Below are 23,126 nucleotides of genomic sequence, written 5' to 3' on the forward strand. Positions count from 1 at the left end.
TGGCTTCTGTGTCATCCTCTGCAGGTGACTGTGCTGTTTGCTGGCCAGGAAATTCCCAAGAGCCCTTTCGAAGTGAACGTGGACAAGGCTCAGGGCGACCCCACCAAGGTCACAGCCAAAGGTCCTGGGATCGAGCCGATGGGCAACATTGCCAACAAACCCACTTACTTCGACATCTACACAGCAGGTCTGTCGGCTGTGTGCGTTGATATGGAAATTCAGTACATGATGTAAAGGGATTGTGTAGACTACAAATTCCCTGAGGACCAGGAGCGTGTTCATGTCGTGTCAAAATGATGGTGATTACCAAAGTTTCCGACTTATAAAATTCGCTCGGGTCTTTTTTTCGGATCTAATTAAACGGAGTTTGACGTCAGGGTTCCACCGTTTAAAGCAATTAGGACTGTAATGACAGGATTTAACTTGGTTTTAACTCTTGGGTTTTTTTTTTTGTTTTGTTTTTTTTTAAAAATAAGATCAATGTAGTTTAGCTTGCTCTTAAACTTTCTATATTCAAACATACAGATAAAAGAATCTAAATGTTTTGTGTAACTGCTAGCCATCGTATAGGTGTTTATCTCTGAGTGTGTGTAGTCATAGAAACGACTCCTTACACAACTTGTGCTCTGAAATGAGATGGAACGGCTCAGACTGGAATCCAAGTCGTCATCTCGTAATTACTGTAATTCTAACACGATGTGAACACAGTAATATTTGGATGGCAATGTATACATCTCACACACACACACGCAAGCATCAAAGAGTTGTATGGGTGTAGATTAGAATCTTGGGTTTAGTGAACGTCTGTAATCTTTCGCAGGGTTTTGCTTGAACCAGGAATGTAAGTGCAGGTTATACTATTCCCTTTTGTTAATGCCGTCCTATACTGATCATGTGTGTGACTAGTGTATTTACTGTCAGACCAGTCTGCAGCTCAGACTTCACTTCTTCAATGTGTGTATGTAACAGGCGCTGGTATAGGAGATGTGACCGCGGCAATTAAGGACCCCCAGGGCAATAAGAACACCGTGGAGGTCATGATCGAGGACAAGGGCGACAGCGTGTTCCGCTGCACGTACAGACCCGTTCAGGCCGGTCCTCACACAGTCAGTGTCATGTTTGGAGGCATCGCCATTCCCAAGAGCCCGTACACCGTCAGCGTTGGTCCAGGTATGCATGTCATTTTAAAGATCTTCACAGCGTTCCAGGTTACTTCACAGGTCTAATCACATTTGACCTGCATATTAATTGGACTTATTGTGCTTTATCTCTAAGAATTATGCTTGTAGTAATTGTGTTCAGCTGATAGTCGGGATGTAACAGTACATCGTGATGCAATGTTTCAAGCGATTTTATGTGATTTGTCATAAGCATTGTAACTCATTCATGAGTATATGAGGTCCTGCATAAGGAAGATCAACACAACCACTTTGTTCTAAAATGTTTTATTTATTTATTTATTTATTTATTTTTTATGTATAATCACATTTAACAATAAAACACGGTTGCTGAATCTGACGATCGGCTTATTTGAGTCGTTAGTTCGTGTGCGTGTGTGTAGAACCACTCCAACATAGAGGTTGATTGTGTAAGCCAGTGAACCAGATTGTTGGCGAACCAATCCAGAGAGCTTGTAAAACACCAAATTCCTTCTCTCTGAGGCAGCTTTTCCAAACCAGGTTAGCGTGCCGCACTTTGGGCTTACAGGAAACTTAAATGAATTGATTTTCCCAAATAAAAATGACGCACTATCGTAACAGTAATTAATGAGACTTTTGAAAATTTTTGGGTTTTTTTTGCTGTTCATAGCCGAACAGTGAACGCATTGTTTGATTTACTAAGAGATGACTACGTGATTATTTGCATTGCTCTTCCCCGTGCACGTTGTATCTAGCCTACAGACTCTGATCTGTTAATCACGAACTACAGAACAAGGAAAAATCTACATTGGCCAAGTTTAATGTGGGGGGCCGTTAATCACTGAAATGCATCAACCTGAAGTTTGTTGTAGACGCTTAATATTTGTATCATTAATATTTGGGCCTCCAAAAAACAAACCTACAGTGGTGTTGGAACACTTAAAGCTGCTTTAATCACATCTCTTAGCTTCCTTACTACACGTTCCTGTAAAGGAAGTTTCTCTGTAAAGAAACGGTCAGGAGATGCATAAACATACACACTAGTCATTTTACACGAGGACTTGGATGCTTAAAGAAATCCATAAATTTTGCTCAGATGCATCAGATAGAACAGTTTTTAAAGCACCAGTTTTGTTTTACGATGTACGTTTTATAATCATTTCAAGGACCTGTTCCTTGCGTTAAAGCTACTTTACTCTTGTGTTGGTATTTCTGGAATGTTTATATACCAAGACTGAATGGTAGATGGGATTGTCAGTAGCGTCCGGGGTGCAAACACGCCTTTGCCGAACCTAAACAAACCTGACACTAAATATGGAGAGCACTGAAGAGAATAGCAAGAGACTTTCACTTGTTGTTCTTGATTATACAACATCGAGGCTTCTCTGATAGGATTGCGCTCACTCTCTGTACGAGTGTGAGACACGTTCTAGCATTGCAGATCCCCAATTTGTGAAACACATTTGGAGAATTTAAAACCCGGTGTGAAATACCAAAATTTATTTATTTATTTCCCCCCCCCTTTTTTTTCTTTTTTTTAAATAAACCTGATTGAGGAGAATTATTTTGGTTTGTTCTAGCTCTGTAAAAATTGCATTCCAACTGGAAGCTGCATTTTTAAAAATTGCACTGCTGGTCATCTGTGTTTGAACTCCTGGAGTTTTTTTTTTTGTTTGTTTTATTAAAGTTTAATCACTAATATTGCCACAGATCTAAACAGGTGGGTGGAGGGAGAGAGGGACAGATGGATGGAGGGAAGGGGAAGATGAATGGTGGTAAAAATGGATGGATGAATAAAGGGAGGGGGAGATGGATGGATGGATGTAAGGTGGGAGGGGAGGATGGATGGATGGAGAAAAGGATGGGTGGAGGAGGATGGATGGATGAATGAATAAAGGGGAGGGGTAGATGTATGGAGAGAAAGATGGCTGGAAATGGATAAAGGACACTTTATTAATCCCAGGGGAAACGTTTGAGTTGACGTTTCCTTCTGTATGTCTAAGTGTAATTGTGTTGAAAAGAGAGACTGAGTACATGGATGTGTTTCAGCGTCCACGCCCAGCGCTTGCCGAGCAACGGGCAGAGGCCTGCAGCCCCGAGGTGTGCGTGTACGCCAAGTGGCCGACTTCAAGGTGGACACAAGAAACGCAGGAAGTGGCGACCTGAAGGTCACAGTAAAGGGTCCTAGTAAGTATCTTGGTCAAATTGTCTTTTTAGCATTACTGTTACTCTAAGAATGTAAAAAAACACGCACACAAAGTCCCTCCCTTAAATTAAGCCCAAATATGAACTATATAAATGTCTGCTTTGATAGCCTGGTTGAGCTCAGACTGCCTGTGACCGCTTTAGATGCAAAGTTCATATGAAATATGACCTGACTCGTACAAGAGCAGGCCAGGGTGGAGGTTCCCCGGCCATCTCTTGGGCGCTCTTTCCCAGATGACGACATTCTAGCCGAGTCAGCAGGCTTTATGCCAGGATGATTAATGACCGCGTCTGACTCCACACGTCGCGGCAGCTTTTCTGACTAAAATGGATACTTGCTGTAATTATGCTGCATCTGGTATTTGAGACCGTTCAGTGTCTAGTCATGAGGCACGTTTGTGATACCTTTTTTGTTAGTTTGAAGATGCAAATATCTATTTCCTGATATTACAGAAGTTTATTCTGTCTTTATAGAAGGCTTAGATGAACAGGTGAAACTGAAGGAAGCTATGGACGGCGTCTACGCCTACGAGTACTATCCAAATGCGCAGGGCAAGTACACGGTGAGCGTCACATGGGGTGGCCAGCACATTCCCAAGAGGTGAGTTTCCACAGAGCAGTCTACTTGTGGTGTCTGTGGTAGGGCAAGGTAGGAAGGGGCATGGCATTACATCATCCTTTCCAGTGTGTGTGTGTGTGTGTGTGTGTATGGGTCTAGGCTTGAAGAAACAGACCCATAGGGAACTCCTCACATACACAGCCTGTGTGTGTTCATTTATGGCAAGTGGGTTAATTTAGATGCATTTTAACCGTGCTGGTTCATTTTCATTTCCTGACAACTGTGGTGTGTTGTGAAAGCTTCTGTGCTTCTTTCATACTGCAAGGACATGTGCTGACATTCCTATTAAAAAAAAGAGCATTTATTAGGCAGGACGTTATTTTCCATGAGACCACAACTTAAAAATTTGATGGCGCATCCGAGAAGTGTGGGCGGGTCTGGTTTAGGGCACCAGCCTGGTATTTACTCACAAATGTACTGCCTGAATTATTGGCTCGATGTGTGTGGGGTGATCTCATACATGGCTGCCCTGACAGGCTCCTGCCCAACCCTGTAACTGCTGCCCCACAGCACCATGCTGAAATGCTTCAGTGAGGGAAAGGGAAGGGGGAGGCTGAATTAATACAACTGGCCTCTGTTCACCTGCACCTTCCTCACTTTCATACCTACATACCTGTGGGCTCGGTTATCGTTACCGTGTTAAACATTCACCCTGCGGTCGTGACCTCTCTTGGAGCCATGCTGCTAGAATCTGTGTCTGCTGCTGAACATTGTTTGTTTTTGTGTTCGTGTGCAGTGCAAGTAATTTCAAAGTGTGTACATGTGAAATTTTTTGACTCTGGACTCCCTTATTGGTTTAGCCCTTTTGAGGTTCTGGTCAGCCCTGAAGCTGGACCGCAGAAGATCCGAGCTTGGGGCCCAGGTCTGGAGGGAGGCGTTGTGGGGAAGTCTGCTGACTTTGTGGTAGAGTCTGTTGGCACAGACGTGGGAGTGCTGGGTGAGTTTTTATTTTATTTATTTATTCTATTTTATTTAAGAGTGTAACTTCTGGCTTTCTAGGTCCAAATTACGAAAGTTTTATTAAAGCTATCCTTTTGTGCCTTTCATGCAGGCTTTGCCATCGAGGGCCCGTCTCAGGCCCGGATCGAGTGTGACGATCAGAACGACGGATCGTGTGACGTCAAGTATTGGCCCACCGAGCCTGGCGAGTATGCCGTCCATATAATGTGTGATGATGAGGATATCGAAGAGAGTCCGTTCATGGCTTACATCATTCCTGACAACAAAGCAAGCTATCCTGACCAGGTACAAAATAGGCTTCATTAATACCACTTTCCCAACACGGGCTGTGCTTGTTATTGTTATTGTCCTGTGTTGTAGATGATTCCAAAATGAGAACTCTGGAAAGTTTAATCTTCCTTTTATTCCAGATTTGTACAAGTTATATGAAATGTATATGAGCTAGATACGCATTATATATTATATTGATTCCAAACTTTTCATTTGTAGTGTGCATTATTATTCATAATCTATTCAGGTTAAAGCCTATGGTCCAGGTCTGGAGAAGACCGGTTGCATCATCAACAAGCCTGCAGAGTTCACAGTTGAGGCCAAAGATGCCGGAAAGGGTCCTCTGAAAATCCTTGCACAGGTGAGTCCAATATTAAGAAAAGTTATAGGCGAGTTTTGTTTTTAAAAATTTTATTTTTACAAATAACTCAAAGCAGCCTTATAATCAACATATTTGTATATATGCACGGTTTACTAATGTCCTAAAGCTTTAGATTATCTTCACCCGTGTTTTGTGTTAACGTGCCAGAACGCTGACGGCGAGCCAGTCGACGTGAAGGTGAAAAGTAAAGGAGAGGGCGTGTACTCCTGTTCCTACACTCCCACTGCCGCCATCAAACACACGGTGGCGGTCACCTGGGGAGGGACCAACGTTCCCAACAGCCCTTTCAGGGTAAGCCCTCCCGAGCCCCAGAGCTCCACAGTTCCCACTCCCACTAACCTCTCTGCTGAGATCACTAACCTAACGGAGTGTAAGGTGAATGAGGTGAAGGCTCACCCTGTGGCGTCCGAGCTGATCGAATTGGACGGGCCGGCGGAGCCTTACATCCCGAAGCGCAAACCCGTCATTGTTATTACCACCTACGTTGAGGAGTGTCACTCTGTTTCTATCCTTTAACTTGGCTTGAGGCTGCTACATGGAATAACATCCACTTTAGCTAACAATTGTATTAATTAGCAAAATGGTATTGATCTTTCTTTTCATAAAATAGAATTGATTTTTAGTGTTTTAACAAATCTTGCTTTGTTTACAAAAAGATTGACTTGAAAATTCACTGTTTTTGCAATTTAGTCTGACTAACAAATACATTTGTGTAGTCAAGTTTGTTTTATTTCTCTTCGTTGAAATACAATTAATTTTTTTTTATTTTTTATTTAAACTATTTCAATCAGTCCCTCCAGGATTTTGTGGTTTCTGGCAGAAATGAACTCAAAATCAAGCAAACTCCACAATATTCAGAGGAGCTTGCAACTTTTCGAAATTACAGCAGGTATGCACAGGTTTGGGCCAAAATGAGTCACGTGACATCACAACACTCGTTCAGCCAAAACCCCCTTCGATTCACGTGCACCGAACATGAGTACAGCTGAAAGGTCTCATTTACCAACAAACCTCACTGTGAAACACCACGCAAAACAATCCTGTGCATTTTGCTATTTCAGCAATTCATGTTTTCCTCAAAAATTAAACCATGCAAATTTTGAAAAAAAGCCTCAGCAAAACTACTGAGATCCTGTACGGACTGTTCATTAAGATTGTAATTTCTTTGACGACGTTTGATTTCCTTGTAACGGAATGTCGAAGTGTTTACAACTGCATAGACTTGACTGAATGTGATATGAAAACACGACGTTTTCAAATGTCGTGCCTAATGATCTGACTGAATCTTCGAGCATCTGATCATCTTAATATCATTAGTATAAACGAATTGAGATTTTTGCTTGTTAAATCATTAGGAGGAAGCCCTTTTTGCAATTAAAATGCACTTTTTTTCCAGAAACTTGTTAATGACTGAATAATTGTAAATTTTAATATTTGTATACTTAAAATAAATTTCAATGAATTAAATAAATTTCACTGCAAGGCATTTTCTGTATTTGTATCTCATTGTTTGGTTCATGTGTCATGATTTTTTTATTTATTTATTTATTTTTTTTTAATAATTTTGTTTGTTGTGGTTCTCTATAACCAGCTGCACATGGTGTTTTTAAAAGGAGCAATAGGTAGCAGTATTTTAGTATTTATCGGAAGGTAAACACGTGAATGTTCCGTGGTGTTTTTACTCATGCTTGCAAAATGTTCCACAGAACAATGCTGCTCTATGCGTCAGTGGAAATGCCTTTTGTTTTCTGCAGTTGAAGTTCATATCCTGTTTCCTACACAGAATTGTAATCAGGGGAAGTGAAAAAATGCAGCTTATTGCTCCTTTAAAGTTATGCAAACTATGTAAATGGTACATGATCATTTATATATTGTATACTTTTTTTAATTTATTTTTTTTAGCTTTGTTCTTAAATGTAACTTGAACACAACTGTGTCTTAGGTTCAAGTTGGAAAGGGCAGTCACCCTCACAAGGTGAAAGTGTTTGGTCCGGGAGTGGAGAGAACTGGCCTGAAGGCTCACGAGCCCACACACTTCACTGTGGACTGCACAGAAGCTGGGGAAGGTAAAGACACGCACGCATTTATATGCATGCACATGGCATTTTATGCCTTGTTTAAGCACTTGTATCATTTGAATGGTCTTTCCCATGCTGTAGGTGATGTCAGTGTGGGTATCAAGTGTGACGCCAACGTGATCAGCGATAAAGAAGAAGACGTCGATTTTGATATCATTACCAATGCTAACGACACCATTACAGTGAAGTACATCCCACCAGGGGCTGGACGCCTCACCATCAAAGTCCTTTTCACAGATCAAGTAAGTGAGCGCCTTGATTATGGCTTTCAGATAACCTCTGGAACTGGAATTGGATTGTGTGTTTTTTTGTGGTACAATGTAGGAAATTCCTGCGAGTCCGTTCCGTGTCAAAGTGGATCCTTCACATGATGCGTCCAAAGTTAAGGCAGAGGGTCCTGGGCTCGCTCGAGCAGGTTGGTGTTTGTGTCCACGTTGCATTTTGGGTGATACATTTTAGTACTCTAGTGCTATTTAAGAATCATACATTCTTTCTACAGGTGTGGAGAGTGGAAAGCCCACTCATTTCACCGTTTACACCAAAGGAGCAGGGAAAGCGCCACTGGATGTGCAGTTCTCTGGTCCAAACCAAGGACAACCTGTGTTAGACTTTGAGATCATCGACAACTATGATTATTCCTACACTGTCAAGTACATGCCAGTTCAACAGGTATTGTTTTTATATAAATAAAAAAAGCAGTTCAAAAGTTTACATACACTTGATTATTACATACACTTATTCTTTGTAATAGTATTAGGATAGTAATCTTCTTTGGGATAGTTGTTCATGAGTCCCTTGTTTGTCCTGAGCAGTTAAACTGCCCACTGTTCTTCAGAAAAATCCTCCAGGTCCTGCACATTCTTCGCTTTTCCAGCATATTCTGTGTATTTGAGCCCTTTCCAGCAGTCGCTATATGATGTTGAGATCCATCGTTTCACACTGAGGACAGCTGAGGGACTTGTACACAACTATTACAAAAGGTGCAATCACTCATTAATGCGACACGATACATTAAGACACAGGGGGTGTAAACTTTTGAACAGTTTGATCGTTGTGAATTTTGTCTTTTGGGAACCATGTAACTGTCTTATGTAGCTTCTGATACATAAGTGGTACTAAATGGGGGGGAAAAATAAGATCTTTTAAACAAATTAAAAATTTACACCGATTATCCTGTTCAAAAGTTTACACCCCCGTATCGTGTTGCTTTCTTGAGCATGAATGTTTGCACCGTTGTGTACGAGTCCCTCAGTTCTATTGACTGTCAACTGTATGTCAATAGAATGTGTATATATCCATATGTTCTCTTCAGCTCACGTTTTTGTGTTCCAACAGGGTGAAATGGTGATCATTGTGACTTTTGGAGGAGACCCCATTTCTAAAAGCCCTTTTTCTGTGGGAGTGGCAGCACCGCTCGACCTCAGCAAGATTGAAGTCGATGGCTTGGAAAGCAGTGAGTTTTCTTATTGGCACATGCATGTGGCTTTGTGGTGCTTAATAAATTATTAACTGCCGGTTCCATTGCCAAGGCTGTGGTGTCCTTTTGTTTTTTTGGAGGAGCAGATGTAACCACTGGGTGTCTTTGTAAAATGAAGCAATCCTTTACATCAGCAGGCTCCAGTAGTTTGACGCTGATGTAAATTATTTTATAGAATATATCAATTCTGACCGTTTCAGGAGTGGAGGTCGGCCAGGATCAGGAATTTGTAGTGGGTGCTAAAGAAGCAGGCGGTCGTGGCAAACTGGAAGCTCGGATTACCGGCCCAACAGGCAAGTCTGTACCGTGTGTAGTGGAACCGCAGCTTGGTAAAGGAGCCAGCCTCGTCAAGTACATCCCAAAAGAGGAAGGTGCCTACGCTGTAGAGGTCCTCTATGATGGCAACCCAGTGCCAGGGAGCCCCTTCCATGTGGAGGCCATGTTGCCTCCTGATCCCAGCAAGGTGAATTATTATATTTAATCCCACAAAAATCTAACATGCATCATTTGTGATTTAAAAAAAATAAATAAATTACTTTATTATCATGGATGTCTCAGTACTTGCACTACATTGTGTCCTCATAATATTTGCAACATATTTTTTGCACATATATGCATATACATATCTTTATGTTGTCTCTAACTCCTAGCCATCTCGCTGATCTTTACACAGATGTCCAATGTGTTGGGTGTTCTTTTACAGGTCAAGGCTTACGGTCCAGGGTTGAAAGGAGGTTTGGTCGGGAATCCTGCGGAATTCACGATCGACACCAATGGAGCTGGAACAGGTGGGCTTGGTCTGACCGTAGAAGGGCCAACCGAAGCCAAAATCGAGTGTTCGGACAATGGTGACTGCACGTGCTCTGTGTCGTACCTTCCCACCGAGCCTGGTGAATACCTCGTTAACATCCTCTTCGAGAACGTCCACATACCCGGGTCTCCTTTCCACGCCGACGTCGAGTACCCCTTTGACCCCACGAAGGTTGTGGCGTCAGGTTCAGGCCTGAAACGTGGGAAAGTGGGCGAGGTCAGCGTGCTCAACGTGGACTGTGCCAAAGCCGGACCTGGACGGTTGACTTTGGAGGCTGCGTCCGATGCAGGCTCCAAGGCTAAGACTGACGTGCTGGACAACAAGGATGGCACTTACACGGTGACCTACGTGCCACTGTCAGCAGGCATGTACACTCTGATGCTGAAGTATGGAGGGAAGACCGTCCCAAACTTCCCTGCCAAAGTGGTGGTGGATCCAGCAGTCGACACCAGCAAGGTGAAAGTGTTTGGACCAGGAGTGGCTGGAGAAGGTATTTGCGTTTTTCACGTTTGAATCAGATTTCTGATTTCACATGCATTGCCTTGCCTTTTGAAATCTCAATATTTTCCTGGTTTCCATGGCATCTCATTCAGACTCGCATTATTTCCCCTAACCGGCTCTTTTATTATACAGACATGTCCGAACATCTCCATGTCTCGTTATACATTGACATCTAGAGTCTCCAAAAAAATCTCTGAAAGATTACCGTTATCCTTCAAAGCATAAGAATAATGACACATTTATGAAGATTACCTTTTAGAGTAGACACTTATCTTTTGTGGGTTGTGCTCATGCCTGTTTTCTCTTTTAACTCGTTCCTCTAAAAATTATTTGGCTTAGAGTTGAGCACTTTCCCTTTTTCACCCTGCAGGCATCTTCAGGGAGGCTACCACCGACTTCACCGTCGATGCTCGGGCTTTGACCAAAGCGGGAGGGCAGCACATTAAAGCTCAGGTTAAGAACCCATCCGGTGCTACCACAGACTGCGCCATTGCTGATCAGGGCGATGGCACTTATGTAGTGGAGTACACTCCATTTGAGAATGGTACAGTCCAAAGCATGATATTGTACTCTCTCTTATTATTGCTCAGAATATATTCCACCTTGCCATGTTTATGTTCAGATGCGTTAAAGATGATGCCTAGCTGTTAGTGAGTTTTTATTTGTATTTTAGTAAGCTCTTAATGTATTGTTGCTTGTTAGGTGTTCATGCTGTGGAGGTGCTCTATGACGAGACTCCTCTGCCTAAGAGCCCCTTCCAGGTAGTGGTAAGCGAGGGTTGTGATCCCACTCGGGTTGTAGCTGAAGGCCCTGGATTGGAGGAAGGGTTAACTGACAAACCCAACAAGTTCTCAATCATCACAAGGTGCCTCACCCCTTTTTAATATTTAAAAAAATAAAAAAATTTTGATCTTACAAACTGCTGCTCGAAGTTTGCATCTCAATGTTTCTAGATCTAAACTTTAAAGCAGCAGTTTTTAAATTTAGCACCTTTTGAAACTTCTCTTCTGAGTTCATTTAATTGTTATATGAACACTAAGAAATTACCCCCCAAAAAATTACAAGGTCTAATTACAGAGCAGTTAAGATCTGACATTGTGTCTGATTACACAGAGGAGCTGGTATTGGCGGCCTGGGCATCACGGTCGAGGGACCGTCAGAGTCCAAGATGTCCTGCATAGACAACAAGGATGGAAGCTGCGATGTGGAGTACACTCCTTACGCTCCTGGACCTTATGATGTGAACATTACATATGGCGGACAGCACATTCCAGGTATATATGGTCCAGCAGTGGACTACTGTCAGGTGTTTTTTGTAAGGATCACAAACCCCACATATGGTGTTCGTACCGTTACTGCAGCGTTCCTATAAATACTAAAAGAAATAACAAATAGAACCTTGTATGACATGCACTTGTGTATAATTAAGGACCCCCCCCCCCCCCCCCCTTCAGTTTTTAAATTTGCAGTCTTGATTGTGATCAACAAACCTTTCAATAAATAGAATCCCTCTTCTCACTTAACTTTATCCCAGGCCTTAATTTAGTTCTATGGTAAAGTGTTAGCTCACAACTTGTTCTATAAATGTCTGATGATGTGCCTTTTTCTATCCTTGGTCAATTTGCAGAATGAAAGCTACTTAATTTCAAGGATATTAGTTAACAATTCAAATGCTGCGTAAGCCAACTGACAAATGAATTTAGATTGATGGACATTTCTGTAGGTGTTCTGAATCCTCAGATATTAAGACACTCCCTGAAAGTCCTGCCCCCTCCCCCCTCTCATATAAGTAACGTTTTGGCCGTTCTCTTGTCTTGACTTATTTTCCTGCTTGAGAGATGCGCTGACGCGACATGCTCACTTTGTGTCATGGTAAATGGATCTGGTTACTTTGTTTATGGTTGGTTCTAAGATCAGGGAAATGCATCGCTTATTAAATGTAGCTTCATTTTTGATATTCAGTATGTTGTTCTTTTTTTAAATTCCCTATTCAGGAAGTCCATTCAGAGTGCCAGTGAAGGATGTGGTGGACTCCAGTAAAGTGAAGCTCTCTGGGTCTGGAGTGGGTTCAGGCGTTCGTGCCAAGATCCCTCAGTCGTTCACCGTGGACTGCAGCAAGGCTGGAATAGCACCACTGTCTGTAGCTGTAACTGGTCCTAAAGGTGAACAGATTCTTATTTTTTTTATATATATATATATATATAAAATATATAATATAAAGGAGGAAGAGAAACTTCTTAGCATATTGTACATTTGAGTATATGATCTGTATGAGTAAAGCATGACTAGACATCTAATTTATTTAATCATTGCTTCTGTTCAGGCGTGGCTGAGCCGGTTCAGGTGAAGGATAACGGAGATGGAACACACACTGTAGCGTACACGCCTTCTGTGGAAGGACCGTACTCTGTAGCGGTCAAGTACGCTGAGGAAGAGATTCCACGCAGGTAGCGTGACCGTTTTCCAAAACTTGCATTCAGTATCTATAGCTTGTAACCTGTAATGACCTTTCCACACTTTGCCTTTTTCAGCCCGTTTAAACTGCGTGTTCTGCCCACACACGATGCTAGCAAGGTTCGTGCCAGCGGGCCGGGACTGACTACGAGCCTGCCTGCCAGCCTTCCTGTGGAGTTCACCATCGATGCCAAGGACGCGGGCGAGGGCCAGCTATCGGTCGAGATAACTGTGAGTAAGCCCCAGTGTGGAAAACTACTAATCCTCACAGTTCGAAAAGAAGGCAGACTTTTCTGCTGTGATGTACGTGTTCTCTCTGCAGTGGCGCATGGTAGTTTGTGAATTTTCTCTATCTGCATAAATGACCTAAAACATCAGATTTTAGGTCACACAAATCCTAAAAGTAGACTGAGAGCCCAATTAAACAAATGAGACAAAAATATTATACGTGGTAATATATTTATTGAGAAATTATTCAATATGTATTATACACAATGTATTTTTTTTTTTTAATGGTTAAATATATTTTTTAATGTCTACAAATGTAAAATGGTATGTCACTTTTATTTTTCATACCTTTTTTTTTTTTTTTTAAAATATACACTTTAATTGATGAATAATTAAACGCTCAACACTGAAAAGGTGAAATAAAAATCTGTAAAAATTTTCAAGATTTAGTTTAAAATGTTGCCGTCACACCAGACTCCAGCTTGTATTCAGGTTGTGATAATTATTGTTGCATATCACAATCTCAGAAAGGCATATTGTAACATCATTGATCAGTCTATCTATTCAATTTATCTTTTTATGATTTATAAGATCTAGCCACTGGATAAGATATTACAGTACTTGGAGTTAATGGAAAGTAAACATAGTTGGCTGTTTTCAAATGTCTCCTTTTCAAATGGCCTCTTCCGTTCTTGGCCATGCTTAGTGTAACACACAAAATACCAGACTCGACCGAGCCAGGAGGTCTGACTTGTTGGTGTAATTGAAATAAAAAGACTCGACTAATTTCCAGTACATTTAGTATTCAAACACTAATCATTTTTAGACTACTGCATGCTATGGACTCGTAGTGTTCGGTGTTCATCATCTCTACTGTTTAAGCTCCTCTGGACTTGTTTTGAGAAATGACCACATTGCTCATCCGTTTAAATCACTGCTCTAGTTCCAAAAAGACATCCCGGGATTAGTATAATGGACCAGTAGTAAGTGAAATTAATGTCTTTATTAAAGCCAAATGCAGTCTTTTTTTTAAGCAGATGTGTTTTTGAATAATTTCCACTAGAGAAATGGGCCTTCCCACCCCCCACCCTCCTTCACTGTCTGGAAAGCGATGAAGCACTACTGCATGATTATAGAGGTTGTAATCTAGCCAAAGCTGCGCTCGTATCCTTGTTTGCGAACTTGTGCCGAGCTCGGTTCACACCTGGAGCTCTGCGCTCCTTGGCTCGAGGAGTCGTCCTGCTTCTCTGCGAGTTTTCTCCTGATCTCTTAGTCATCCTGACGCTACTCTTCTCACGACAGTTTGAGAATAAATAGATCTGTGCTGACGTGCTAATTTGATCCTTCAGGATAAGGACGGAAAACCGAAGAAGCTCAGCGTTCAGGATTACCAGGACGGGACGTACAAGGTGTCCTATGTGCCGGACAAAGTGGGGCGGTACACCATTGTCATCAAATACGGAGGCGACGAGATCCCGACTTCTCCGTATAGAGTGCGTGCAACTACTACAGGCGATGCTAGCAAGTGCACGGTCACTGGTAAGACTAAACCTCAGCAAAAATAAACAAAAACCCCAAAGAATAGAATTTTTCAAAAACTATTGACAATATATCTTTAAGTGTATCATAACCAGGTTTCTCAAGGCAGTGTCGCTAATAGTCATGTGACGAGATTCTTTCCATTTGATCTGTTTTGCAGGCCCTGGCATCGGGCCCACCATCGGCATCGGAGAAGAGGTGGGCTTCGTGGTGAACACAAAAGGTGCAGGGAAAGGGAAGGTCTCCTGCATCATCGTCACGCCTGACGGGACCGAGGTGGAGGCAGAGGTCATCGAGAACGAGGACGGTACCTTCGACATCTTCTATACCGCGCCAAAGCCAGGAACCTACGTCATCTACGTGCGATTCGGTGGAGAAAATATCCCTCACAGCCCTTTCAAAGTCATGGCGAGTATCAGCTACCAATAACGGCATCTGCCTGTAGATAGAGCGTGTGTGGAAACTGTAAAACGGGAAACATCTGGAAACATCTGTTTATAAATCTTTTAGTCAGTTTATATAGGGATGAATACACAAGTGACTGCAATGATCGATCACGATAATACATGCATTTGGAAATGCTTCATTCTTTTGAACGCTGCGAGTTTGAAAACAATTTACTCTGGTATTGGATCAGAGTGTAAATCCTTTCTTCAATCAGATTGTGCCTGTCTCTGGGCCCTGCGTTTAAACATGAAAACGTTAAGCAAAAAGACTCTAATAGCTTGTTTTAATTCTGTAAGACTTGCACGTGATGATGCTAGCAGATTTGATTGCAGAAATGAACACATGGAGCTTGAAGTTGTTATAAATTACTGTGGATTTGGGCAAAGATGAGTCATGTGACCTTTTTTTTTTTTTTTTTTTTTTTGAGGGGGGGTCAAAATGACCAAAATTGCAGATTTATACCGACCGTAAAATTGCAGTGTCATTTCACAGCACGTATGGTTTTCTCGTTCCAAAGTGCCGTGTGTGTAACCTGCGCTCTCATTTCCCAGGCTACTGATGAGGCTCCTTTGCTGCAGCAGCAGTCAGTCCAGCAGAATCAAGTCGCTCCAGACGCCGGCTTCCAGCCCTGGGTACACACACACCCCACACTCCCTCGTCCTTCTCATCCATCTCTCCTCGCTACTTTACTAGGGGAACCCTGAACGCACTACTGCCATCGCCACTTCCTCTTTTCGGCCTGTGTGCTGACCTCCGGCCTGGCTAGATACGCACACTATTTCATCTCTCTTTCTTTCTTTTCCCATTACTCATGTTCTCCTTTGTAATGGAAATGATTTTCATGCAGGTCTGCCTCGTTTTGACATGGTTCTTTTCAGGAAATGGCTGTGTGCTCACGGCTCATCTCCTTTCCAATTCCTGAATCGAGACTCTGTTCTCTTCCATGGCTGAATTTCCTTGGAAACCACTATGCTAGTATATTTTTCTTTCATGCTGGAGCCTGAGAAAACATGATCACGAGCCTTTTTAAAGGGTCTTGGTTTTGTTTGGAAGTAAATCTGGGGCTCAGTAATTTGTGGCCCAGATAGCAACTACAATTACAGTCTACTTTAAAGATAAGCGTGTAGTACTATACATACTGTGTGTATGAGGACTGGAAATTTCATTCATTTAATCTGTTAACGTTTTACCTCCATTTAAACGCCATGCTTAATCTCCATTCATGCTGTCTCATCTGAATTTTTAATCAATGGCATAACACCACATTTCTTATAATACTAGAGTCTGCCCAGCTCAGTTTTTATACTTACAAGTTTACAGTTACAAGTGTTTTATCTGCTTCATTCTTTCTCTCTTCAGAATCTTGTCATGACTCTTGCAGGTGTGCTGGGAGTTTGATGCACTGTTTCCTTACCCCCCGTCACTCCGTTTACATGTCCAATGCATGTTTCTGCTGCAGCTGAATCAGATCTCTCTCTCTCTCTCTCTCTCTCTCTCTCTCTCTCTCTCTCTCTCTCTCTCTCTCTCTCTCTCTCTCTCTCTCTCTCTCTCTCTCTCTGTCTGCTGTTCACATTCATTTTTCAAACAGAGTCGCTGCTTTCTGAGAATGGAGATGTATCGATAGACTCTTGTTGTTCTGGAGCCCGTCTACGAATCCTGTCTCCTTTTTAATTTCACGTTTCCTCTCACTGCACAGGTCATGGATGGCACCTACGTTCCGGTGAGCAGTATGAACGGCGCTGGCTTCCGGCCTTTCGACATGGTGATCCCCTTCACCTTGAGCAAGGGGGAAATTACAGGTGAGAAACGAGTTCAATTCCAGAGTAGGTACAGATCGTTTAGGATTTCTTAAGCACATACTGGGATGTTCACATCCCACATCAGACTTTTGGGACACCTTGTAGATACTGGAATTGCTGCAGGATGAACACTTAAAATAAAGGGTACTTGCATATGAACTTTAACACATTCATAACTGTTATATTTAAGCTTTTATAAAATGGTGTAAGAGGCTTTTTGAAAGGCTTATGTCAAAACCCGTCAGGTGACGTTACAGGTTTTATGAAATGTCGCATCGGAGTGGAGAGAAAAGGGCTCCAGTTCATAAAACATTCATAGAAATTACATCTATTATTAAGCAGCGTTAGACAAATTATTTAAAATATCTTTGTCAAATCTTGTCAGGTGACAGAGTTGTATGCAATGTCTCGGATTAGGGGTGGTGACAAAAGGCCATTCATGATTGATTGGACAGTAGGATACTGTATGAGCGTTAGGATGCGATGAAATGTCAACATACCCTTTTTTTGGGGGGGGGGTCAGTTTGCTTAATTTCTGTAGGAATGCGATCCCTCTTGAGGTCTGTCCCCTCTAAAACATTTTATGAAAGTGTTACTGCAAAAAAAAAAATACTGTCAAAGCTGATATACATATGGAAAAACCAAACTGGCATTTGTTCAACGATACTAGATTTTAAAACTTGAACTAGCACAGCTTCTGTAAGAGATCTTCCGTTACGACCATACAGCCTAGAGACTAACAATAGATTATCTAGCTAGCTAGCTAGCTAGAGATGGGGCTAGAGACATTGGTTCAGAAAGTGCAGTTTTTTCAGACCTTCATTTTATTTACACTCTCTGGTCTGGTTTGCAAACTTGTATCATGACCTGTTTTAAATAAATAAAGAAATAAATATAAACATGGATGATGAAAACTGAACGTTTATAGATGACTGACAGCTTTGCCAGTTTAGTGTGAAATGTTCATCTTGTTCAATAGAATGGAGAATATCCAGAACACCTCATCTTATTCCTGATTACAGCGTCAGTACAGTATTTAACTCCGCTTTTCATATCCAGGAGAAGTTCACATGCCGTCGGGCAAAACGGATCAGCCTGAGATCATCGACAACAAGGACGGGACGGTCACTGTGAAATACGCTCCTACAGAGGCAGGACTTCACGAGATGCACATCAAATACAACGGTGCCCACATACCAGGTAAAAGGGCGAGGGAGTGTCTTGGAGCTAAAAATGCCCACAAGTCCATTTTTAAAAACCAACAGCATGCACAGAGCACGCAGCTCTGACCTGCCGAGGATCAGCGTCCTCGTCCATAATTAATACCCTATCGGCTTTCTTCCTGTGTGCGGGCTCAACAACAAACATGGGCATCGAGGTTGAAAGGGAGTTAAACGATCACCTTTTATGATTTATTTTGGTGCAGTGCAAAATCTCTTGTATGACTGCATCAAGCTCGGGGAATTCATGCAGCTTTGGTGTAGTATGGGAACTGTGAGTCGGGCAAGTATCCTCATGCTGGGGCTTGCATAAAAGACAGCTATGACATTATCCAGTCACTAATCCACATCTGTCAGCAGTCACAGCAGGTACTAAGGCTTGTGCATTATGCTTGTAGAGTGACTCAATTCAGTCCTACCAAAAGTCAATAAGACGAGCCTTACCTATAGCTATGCTACCATATAAGGCAGTAATCATGTGAGTCACCATTCTTCCATTTTGCTCCAGGATAAAAGATGACTCAAGCCTAATTACACATGTGGATATCCTGTTCAGCATTATCCGTGCACCTAGATAAAAATGCCCATTGTCTGTTGTTCACTCTGCTCAAATGTTACACTATACTGTTAATATATATTTTTTTCTTTTCCCCCTTTGCAGTCACCACAGGGAAAAATGGCATCATGTCATTTTGTAAGACTGTTGTGAAATCTAACAGTAGCTAGTAGAGTATTGCCTCACCTCTATATGTAATAGCTTGTGCTTTTGAGCACTTCATGTGTGCATAGGATGTAGTTCAACTTTGGGTAAAGCAGAAGCCAAAATGATTACCTGATCGTGACATGGAACAGCTGCGAAGTTATGTCTTTTTGTTTGTTTTTTCAGCTGGTCATAAATCAGTGCTAGCCTCTACAATGTGTGTGTTTTTCCTCCACAGAGAGTCCTCTACAGTTCTACGTCAACAATGCTAATAGTCCCAACGTGACTGCATACGGACCGGGCCTTGTGTACGGCATCGCTAACAAACCAGCTACTTTCACCATTTATACTGAGGATGCTGCAGAAGGTGGGCATCAGTACATTGTCTATATGATGCATGAAATGGAATATAAAATCACATAAATAGTAAAGCTAAATAATAAAATACAATTTAAATATAAAAGGAATAATAAAATCAAATTTATATATATATATATATATATATATATATATATATATATATATATATATATATATATATATATATATATATATATATATATATATATATATATATATATATATATATATATAAAAGAATATATAAAAGGGACAATGTATCAGATAGGGGCGCACCTCTGGGGTTTGGGGTTCAATTCCCACCTCCACCCTGTGTGTGTGGAGTTTGCATGTTCTCTCTGTGCTTCGGGGCTTTCCTCCGGGTACTCTGGCTTCCTCCCTCAGTCCGAAGACATGCGTTGTAGGCTGATTGGCATGTCTAAATGGTGTGCATGAGAATGTATGTTGGATTGTGCTGGGAGTCCCATGGGGTAGGCCCTGTGTAGGATAAACAGTGCAGAGGATGGATGGAGATCTGTTTATAATTGTAGTGCTCTGTTTTAGTTCCTGAACTGATGAAGCGTATAATTTTGGCATAGGTGGCCTTGATTTGGCTGTTGAAGGCCCATCAAAGGCAGAGATCAGTTGCGTTGACAACAAGGATGGCACCTGTACAGTCACGTATCTTCCTGCACTGCCTGGAGATTACAACATTCTGGTGCGTTATAATGACAAGCACATAGCCGGCAGCCCCTTTACTGCCAGGATCACAGGTGAGGACCTTTCTTCCTCTTTTTTCTTTTTTTTTCCTTTTTTTTTTTTTTTTTTTTTTTTTGGCAAAATGTACACGAAGAAAAATTGTAGTAATACAAATATACAGTGCAGGGAGAGGCAGAAACACCGTGAGGACTTATTTAATGCCTCCACCTAAACAATGTTATGTTGTGGTCAAAATGGTAATGTTATAAAATAAATAAATAAAAACAGAAATGGATGAATAACATGTATGTCAGTGTGTGTATATGTGAAAGTGTATGCCTGCGTGCATATGTGTGTATGTATGTATTATGAGAGGCCTGTGTGAATATGCGTTCATCTATTTAAAAAACTATACTGTTTATAAGCATGTCTAAGTAACATGAAGGAGATATTGGTTTATTCACCTGAATAATAACAATAATACATTAAGTGATCTTTTAAGCAGCTTTTATAACGCATTATAGACAAGCCCCCCTAACCACCCCCCCCCCCCCCCCCCCCCCCCACACACACACACACAATTTTATTTGGCCGGGTGCTGCATGTGTAGTAGTGTACTGCTTTCTATTCTCATTCACACCATTTTGGGTGTAATTAAATTCATCCTGTGTAATGAAATAAATGGCTTACTCGTCTGAGGTACTGGCTGTTTTTGGTCTTGTTTGCAGAGGACAACAAGAGGAGGTCTCATGTGAAGCTGGGCTCGGCTGCTGACTTCGCACTGGACATCACAGAAACGGACCTCAGTCAGCTCACTGCCAGCATCAAAGCTCCCTCAGGCCGTGATGAGCCCTGTCTCCTCAAGAGGCAGCCGAACAATCACATCGGTATGAGTGCCACATAAAATATTTTTTTCTATTTTTTTCCAGAATGAAAATTCTACTGGTTGCTATCGATTTTGTAAAATTTGGGTCGGAATATAGCTAGATTAAGATTTTAGTTAATAGCGTTCTTTTATACTTGTACTAGAGTTCTCAAAAAAAATCAGACCGTTCCCACGCACTACTTCTGTACAGTTGTATAAATAACTCGGTTGATCCAATTATTCAGAATAAGAACAAGGTATATTTGAGTAGTTTTAGTCCACTAAATATGCTGACTATACCTTTTTAAATAAGACTTCTATTAACAATTATTGTAGAAAGTATGATGCATCTATTTATCCTGCCAACCTTAAATCCTGAAAATCTTACCATACCTATTTATTTTGCTTCCTTCCCCCTTTAGTTAGATTCCATAGGATCCTGCTCAGTGTCTGATTCACTCTACACTTTCCTGCTCCTTTTTTTCTTTTTGATCTTTTTTTTTTTTTCTGTTGAGGTGCTACAGCTTATGCTTCTCTTTGTTTTATCCCCCAGGTATTTCTTTCATTCCCAGAGAGGTCGGGGAGCACTTGGTCAGCATTAAGAAGAACGGACGGCATGTCGCCAACAGTCCCATCTCCATCATGGTGGTGCAGTCTGAGATCGGCAACGCCAGCAAGGTGAAAGCTTTCGGACCGGGCCTAGTAGAAGGACGCACGTTCCAGATGGCTGACTTTATCGTGGACACCAGAGACGCCGGTGAGAAACGAACAAATTTTCTCAAACTTTCATTTAGTAATATTGTGTTCTGTTTTGTTAGTGACCTCCAGTGTTTTTCAAATCCTGAAAGAATCCTCTTTTGTGCTGTTTCGGGTTAACACAAAAAGCATACGTGTATACGTTTAGACACTGTGGGAACGTGATTCAAGAAGTATGTAGGAGTCTCTGTCCTTTACAATAACTGATGCTCTGACCCAAAAAGTCTGCGTTGCATTATGTTTAAAAGGAAGCTGCTGAACTTTTTTTTTTTTTTTTTTTTTCCTCTATCCCCTGATATGCAGTAGGCCAGATATAGATGTTAATTGAGCAGTTCTGATGGGAATAGTTTACGGCAGGCATTTCCCCGTCAACTTCTTGAAATGTTGCCGTGTAATTATGGTCAATTTAGTCTAATTTGCATTGTCTCTTGGGTTAACCGTTTAAGCGTTAAGTGAACAAGTGCAGCTTTTCTGCCAAAAGTCTGCCTTTTTTATATATATATTTTTTATTTTCCTAACTTAGTTCTGTATTTATGCTCCCCAGTCTGCTTAATTGGGCAGGATAGAGAGTTCCAACAGTAAAAAGTGTCTCTGTAAATATAAAGTAGACGTAATTCATAACATTTTATATATGTTGTAAAATGGGACGTTCTAGTTGCAGTCTTGGAGTAGAGTGACCAGAGTGTTTCTGCGTGTTGTGCTCGTAAAGGTGTCCAATTGTAAATACTAATGACTTAATACTGCTCTTCTGTACGCCAAGGTTATGGAGGACTGGCTCTTTCCGTTGAAGGCCCAAGTAAGGTGGACATTCAGACAGAAGACATGGACGATGGGACATGTGGTGTTGCCTACTGTCCTACAGAGCCTGGAACCTATGTAGTGTCCATTCGGTTTGCTGAAGAGCATGTTCCTGGTAAGTTAAACACATTAGTGGAGTTTTCACACCGTGCATGTATACTTCATCCTTCTCACAGCCTGCCTACACTTTAGCTACAAAGCTAATGTTGCTTTTTCTGACTCAGTCCATCCTCAATCTCTCAGGAATAAAGCTAAATTACCCCTGGTTCTCTGTCTCAATCCGGACAGGATTGGACCTTTTTTGGTAGAAATATGCTCTGCCTTTACACACACATGCACACGAGTCAGTGACGTTTTGTCCTTTCACTTGAGCCCACTGCTAATACACCAAGCCACAGCACTTACCGTAAGGCTGTACACTGTTTAATTCCGCTGACGTGTAACACAGCAGTGCTTTGTGAAGGGTATGATCGGCTCCCTTTTGGCATTCTCAATTTTCTCCCGTCCGTCCACAGGGAGTCCGTTCAGTGTGAAAGTAACAGGAGAAGGACGAATCCGTGAGAGCGTCAGCCGTCGCCAGCGAGCCGCTTCGGTTGCCTCAGTTGGAAGCGTTTGTGATCTAAACCTGAGGATCCCAGGTGAGGAAACGAGTCCTCTTGGTGCTATTTGTGCAATCATGAGATCATAATGGGTTTGAATGAATGAGTAAATAAAACGCATCTGGGACCTGAATATGGAAAATAAGCAATGATTGAGTTGTGCAATGTGGCCTGATGCAGCATGGTGTTACGTTTAACCCCCCGCAAGTATTTAATTCCTCTTGTGCCACAGAAATTTGCC

At 41.7% G+C, this 23,126-nt stretch overlaps 1 protein-coding gene across 2 annotated transcripts in view; it reads left to right on the forward strand.

Moving 5' to 3' along the window:
• LOC108254750 (filamin-B) overlaps positions 1–23,126 on the forward strand; it is a 69,338-nt gene that overhangs the window by 34,646 nt on the left and 11,566 nt on the right. Inside the window, exons 6-37 of one of the 2 annotated variants that reach the window (XM_017450023.3) lie at positions 25–187; positions 970–1,170; positions 3,189–3,326; positions 3,819–3,945; positions 4,764–4,900; positions 5,015–5,208; positions 5,441–5,554; positions 5,723–5,866; positions 7,518–7,641; positions 7,735–7,895; positions 7,978–8,068; positions 8,153–8,322; positions 8,989–9,106; positions 9,331–9,593; positions 9,834–10,431; positions 10,813–10,986; positions 11,145–11,307; positions 11,556–11,716; positions 12,437–12,604; positions 12,766–12,889; positions 12,974–13,127; positions 14,474–14,663; positions 14,824–15,071; positions 15,662–15,742; positions 16,807–16,909; positions 17,969–18,109; positions 19,068–19,196; positions 19,768–19,941; positions 20,596–20,754; positions 21,286–21,489; positions 22,249–22,401; positions 22,802–22,924. In XM_017450023.3, the coding sequence (XP_017305512.1) occupies positions 25–187; positions 970–1,170; positions 3,189–3,326; positions 3,819–3,945; positions 4,764–4,900; positions 5,015–5,208; positions 5,441–5,554; positions 5,723–5,866; positions 7,518–7,641; positions 7,735–7,895; positions 7,978–8,068; positions 8,153–8,322; positions 8,989–9,106; positions 9,331–9,593; positions 9,834–10,431; positions 10,813–10,986; positions 11,145–11,307; positions 11,556–11,716; positions 12,437–12,604; positions 12,766–12,889; positions 12,974–13,127; positions 14,474–14,663; positions 14,824–15,071; positions 15,662–15,742; positions 16,807–16,909; positions 17,969–18,109; positions 19,068–19,196; positions 19,768–19,941; positions 20,596–20,754; positions 21,286–21,489; positions 22,249–22,401; positions 22,802–22,924 (5,392 nt within the window). The remainder of the gene's footprint in view (positions 1–24; positions 188–969; positions 1,171–3,188; positions 3,327–3,818; positions 3,946–4,763; positions 4,901–5,014; positions 5,209–5,440; positions 5,555–5,722; positions 5,867–7,517; positions 7,642–7,734; positions 7,896–7,977; positions 8,069–8,152; positions 8,323–8,988; positions 9,107–9,330; positions 9,594–9,833; positions 10,432–10,812; positions 10,987–11,144; positions 11,308–11,555; positions 11,717–12,436; positions 12,605–12,765; positions 12,890–12,973; positions 13,128–14,473; positions 14,664–14,823; positions 15,072–15,661; positions 15,743–16,806; positions 16,910–17,968; positions 18,110–19,067; positions 19,197–19,767; positions 19,942–20,595; positions 20,755–21,285; positions 21,490–22,248; positions 22,402–22,801; positions 22,925–23,126) is intronic. The other variant, XM_053674134.1, reaches the window with a different exon arrangement.

This window comes from Ictalurus punctatus, chromosome 21 (assembly GCF_001660625.3).
Source record: "Ictalurus punctatus breed USDA103 chromosome 21, Coco_2.0, whole genome shotgun sequence".
NCBI lineage: Eukaryota > Metazoa > Chordata > Actinopteri > Siluriformes > Ictaluridae > Ictalurus > Ictalurus punctatus.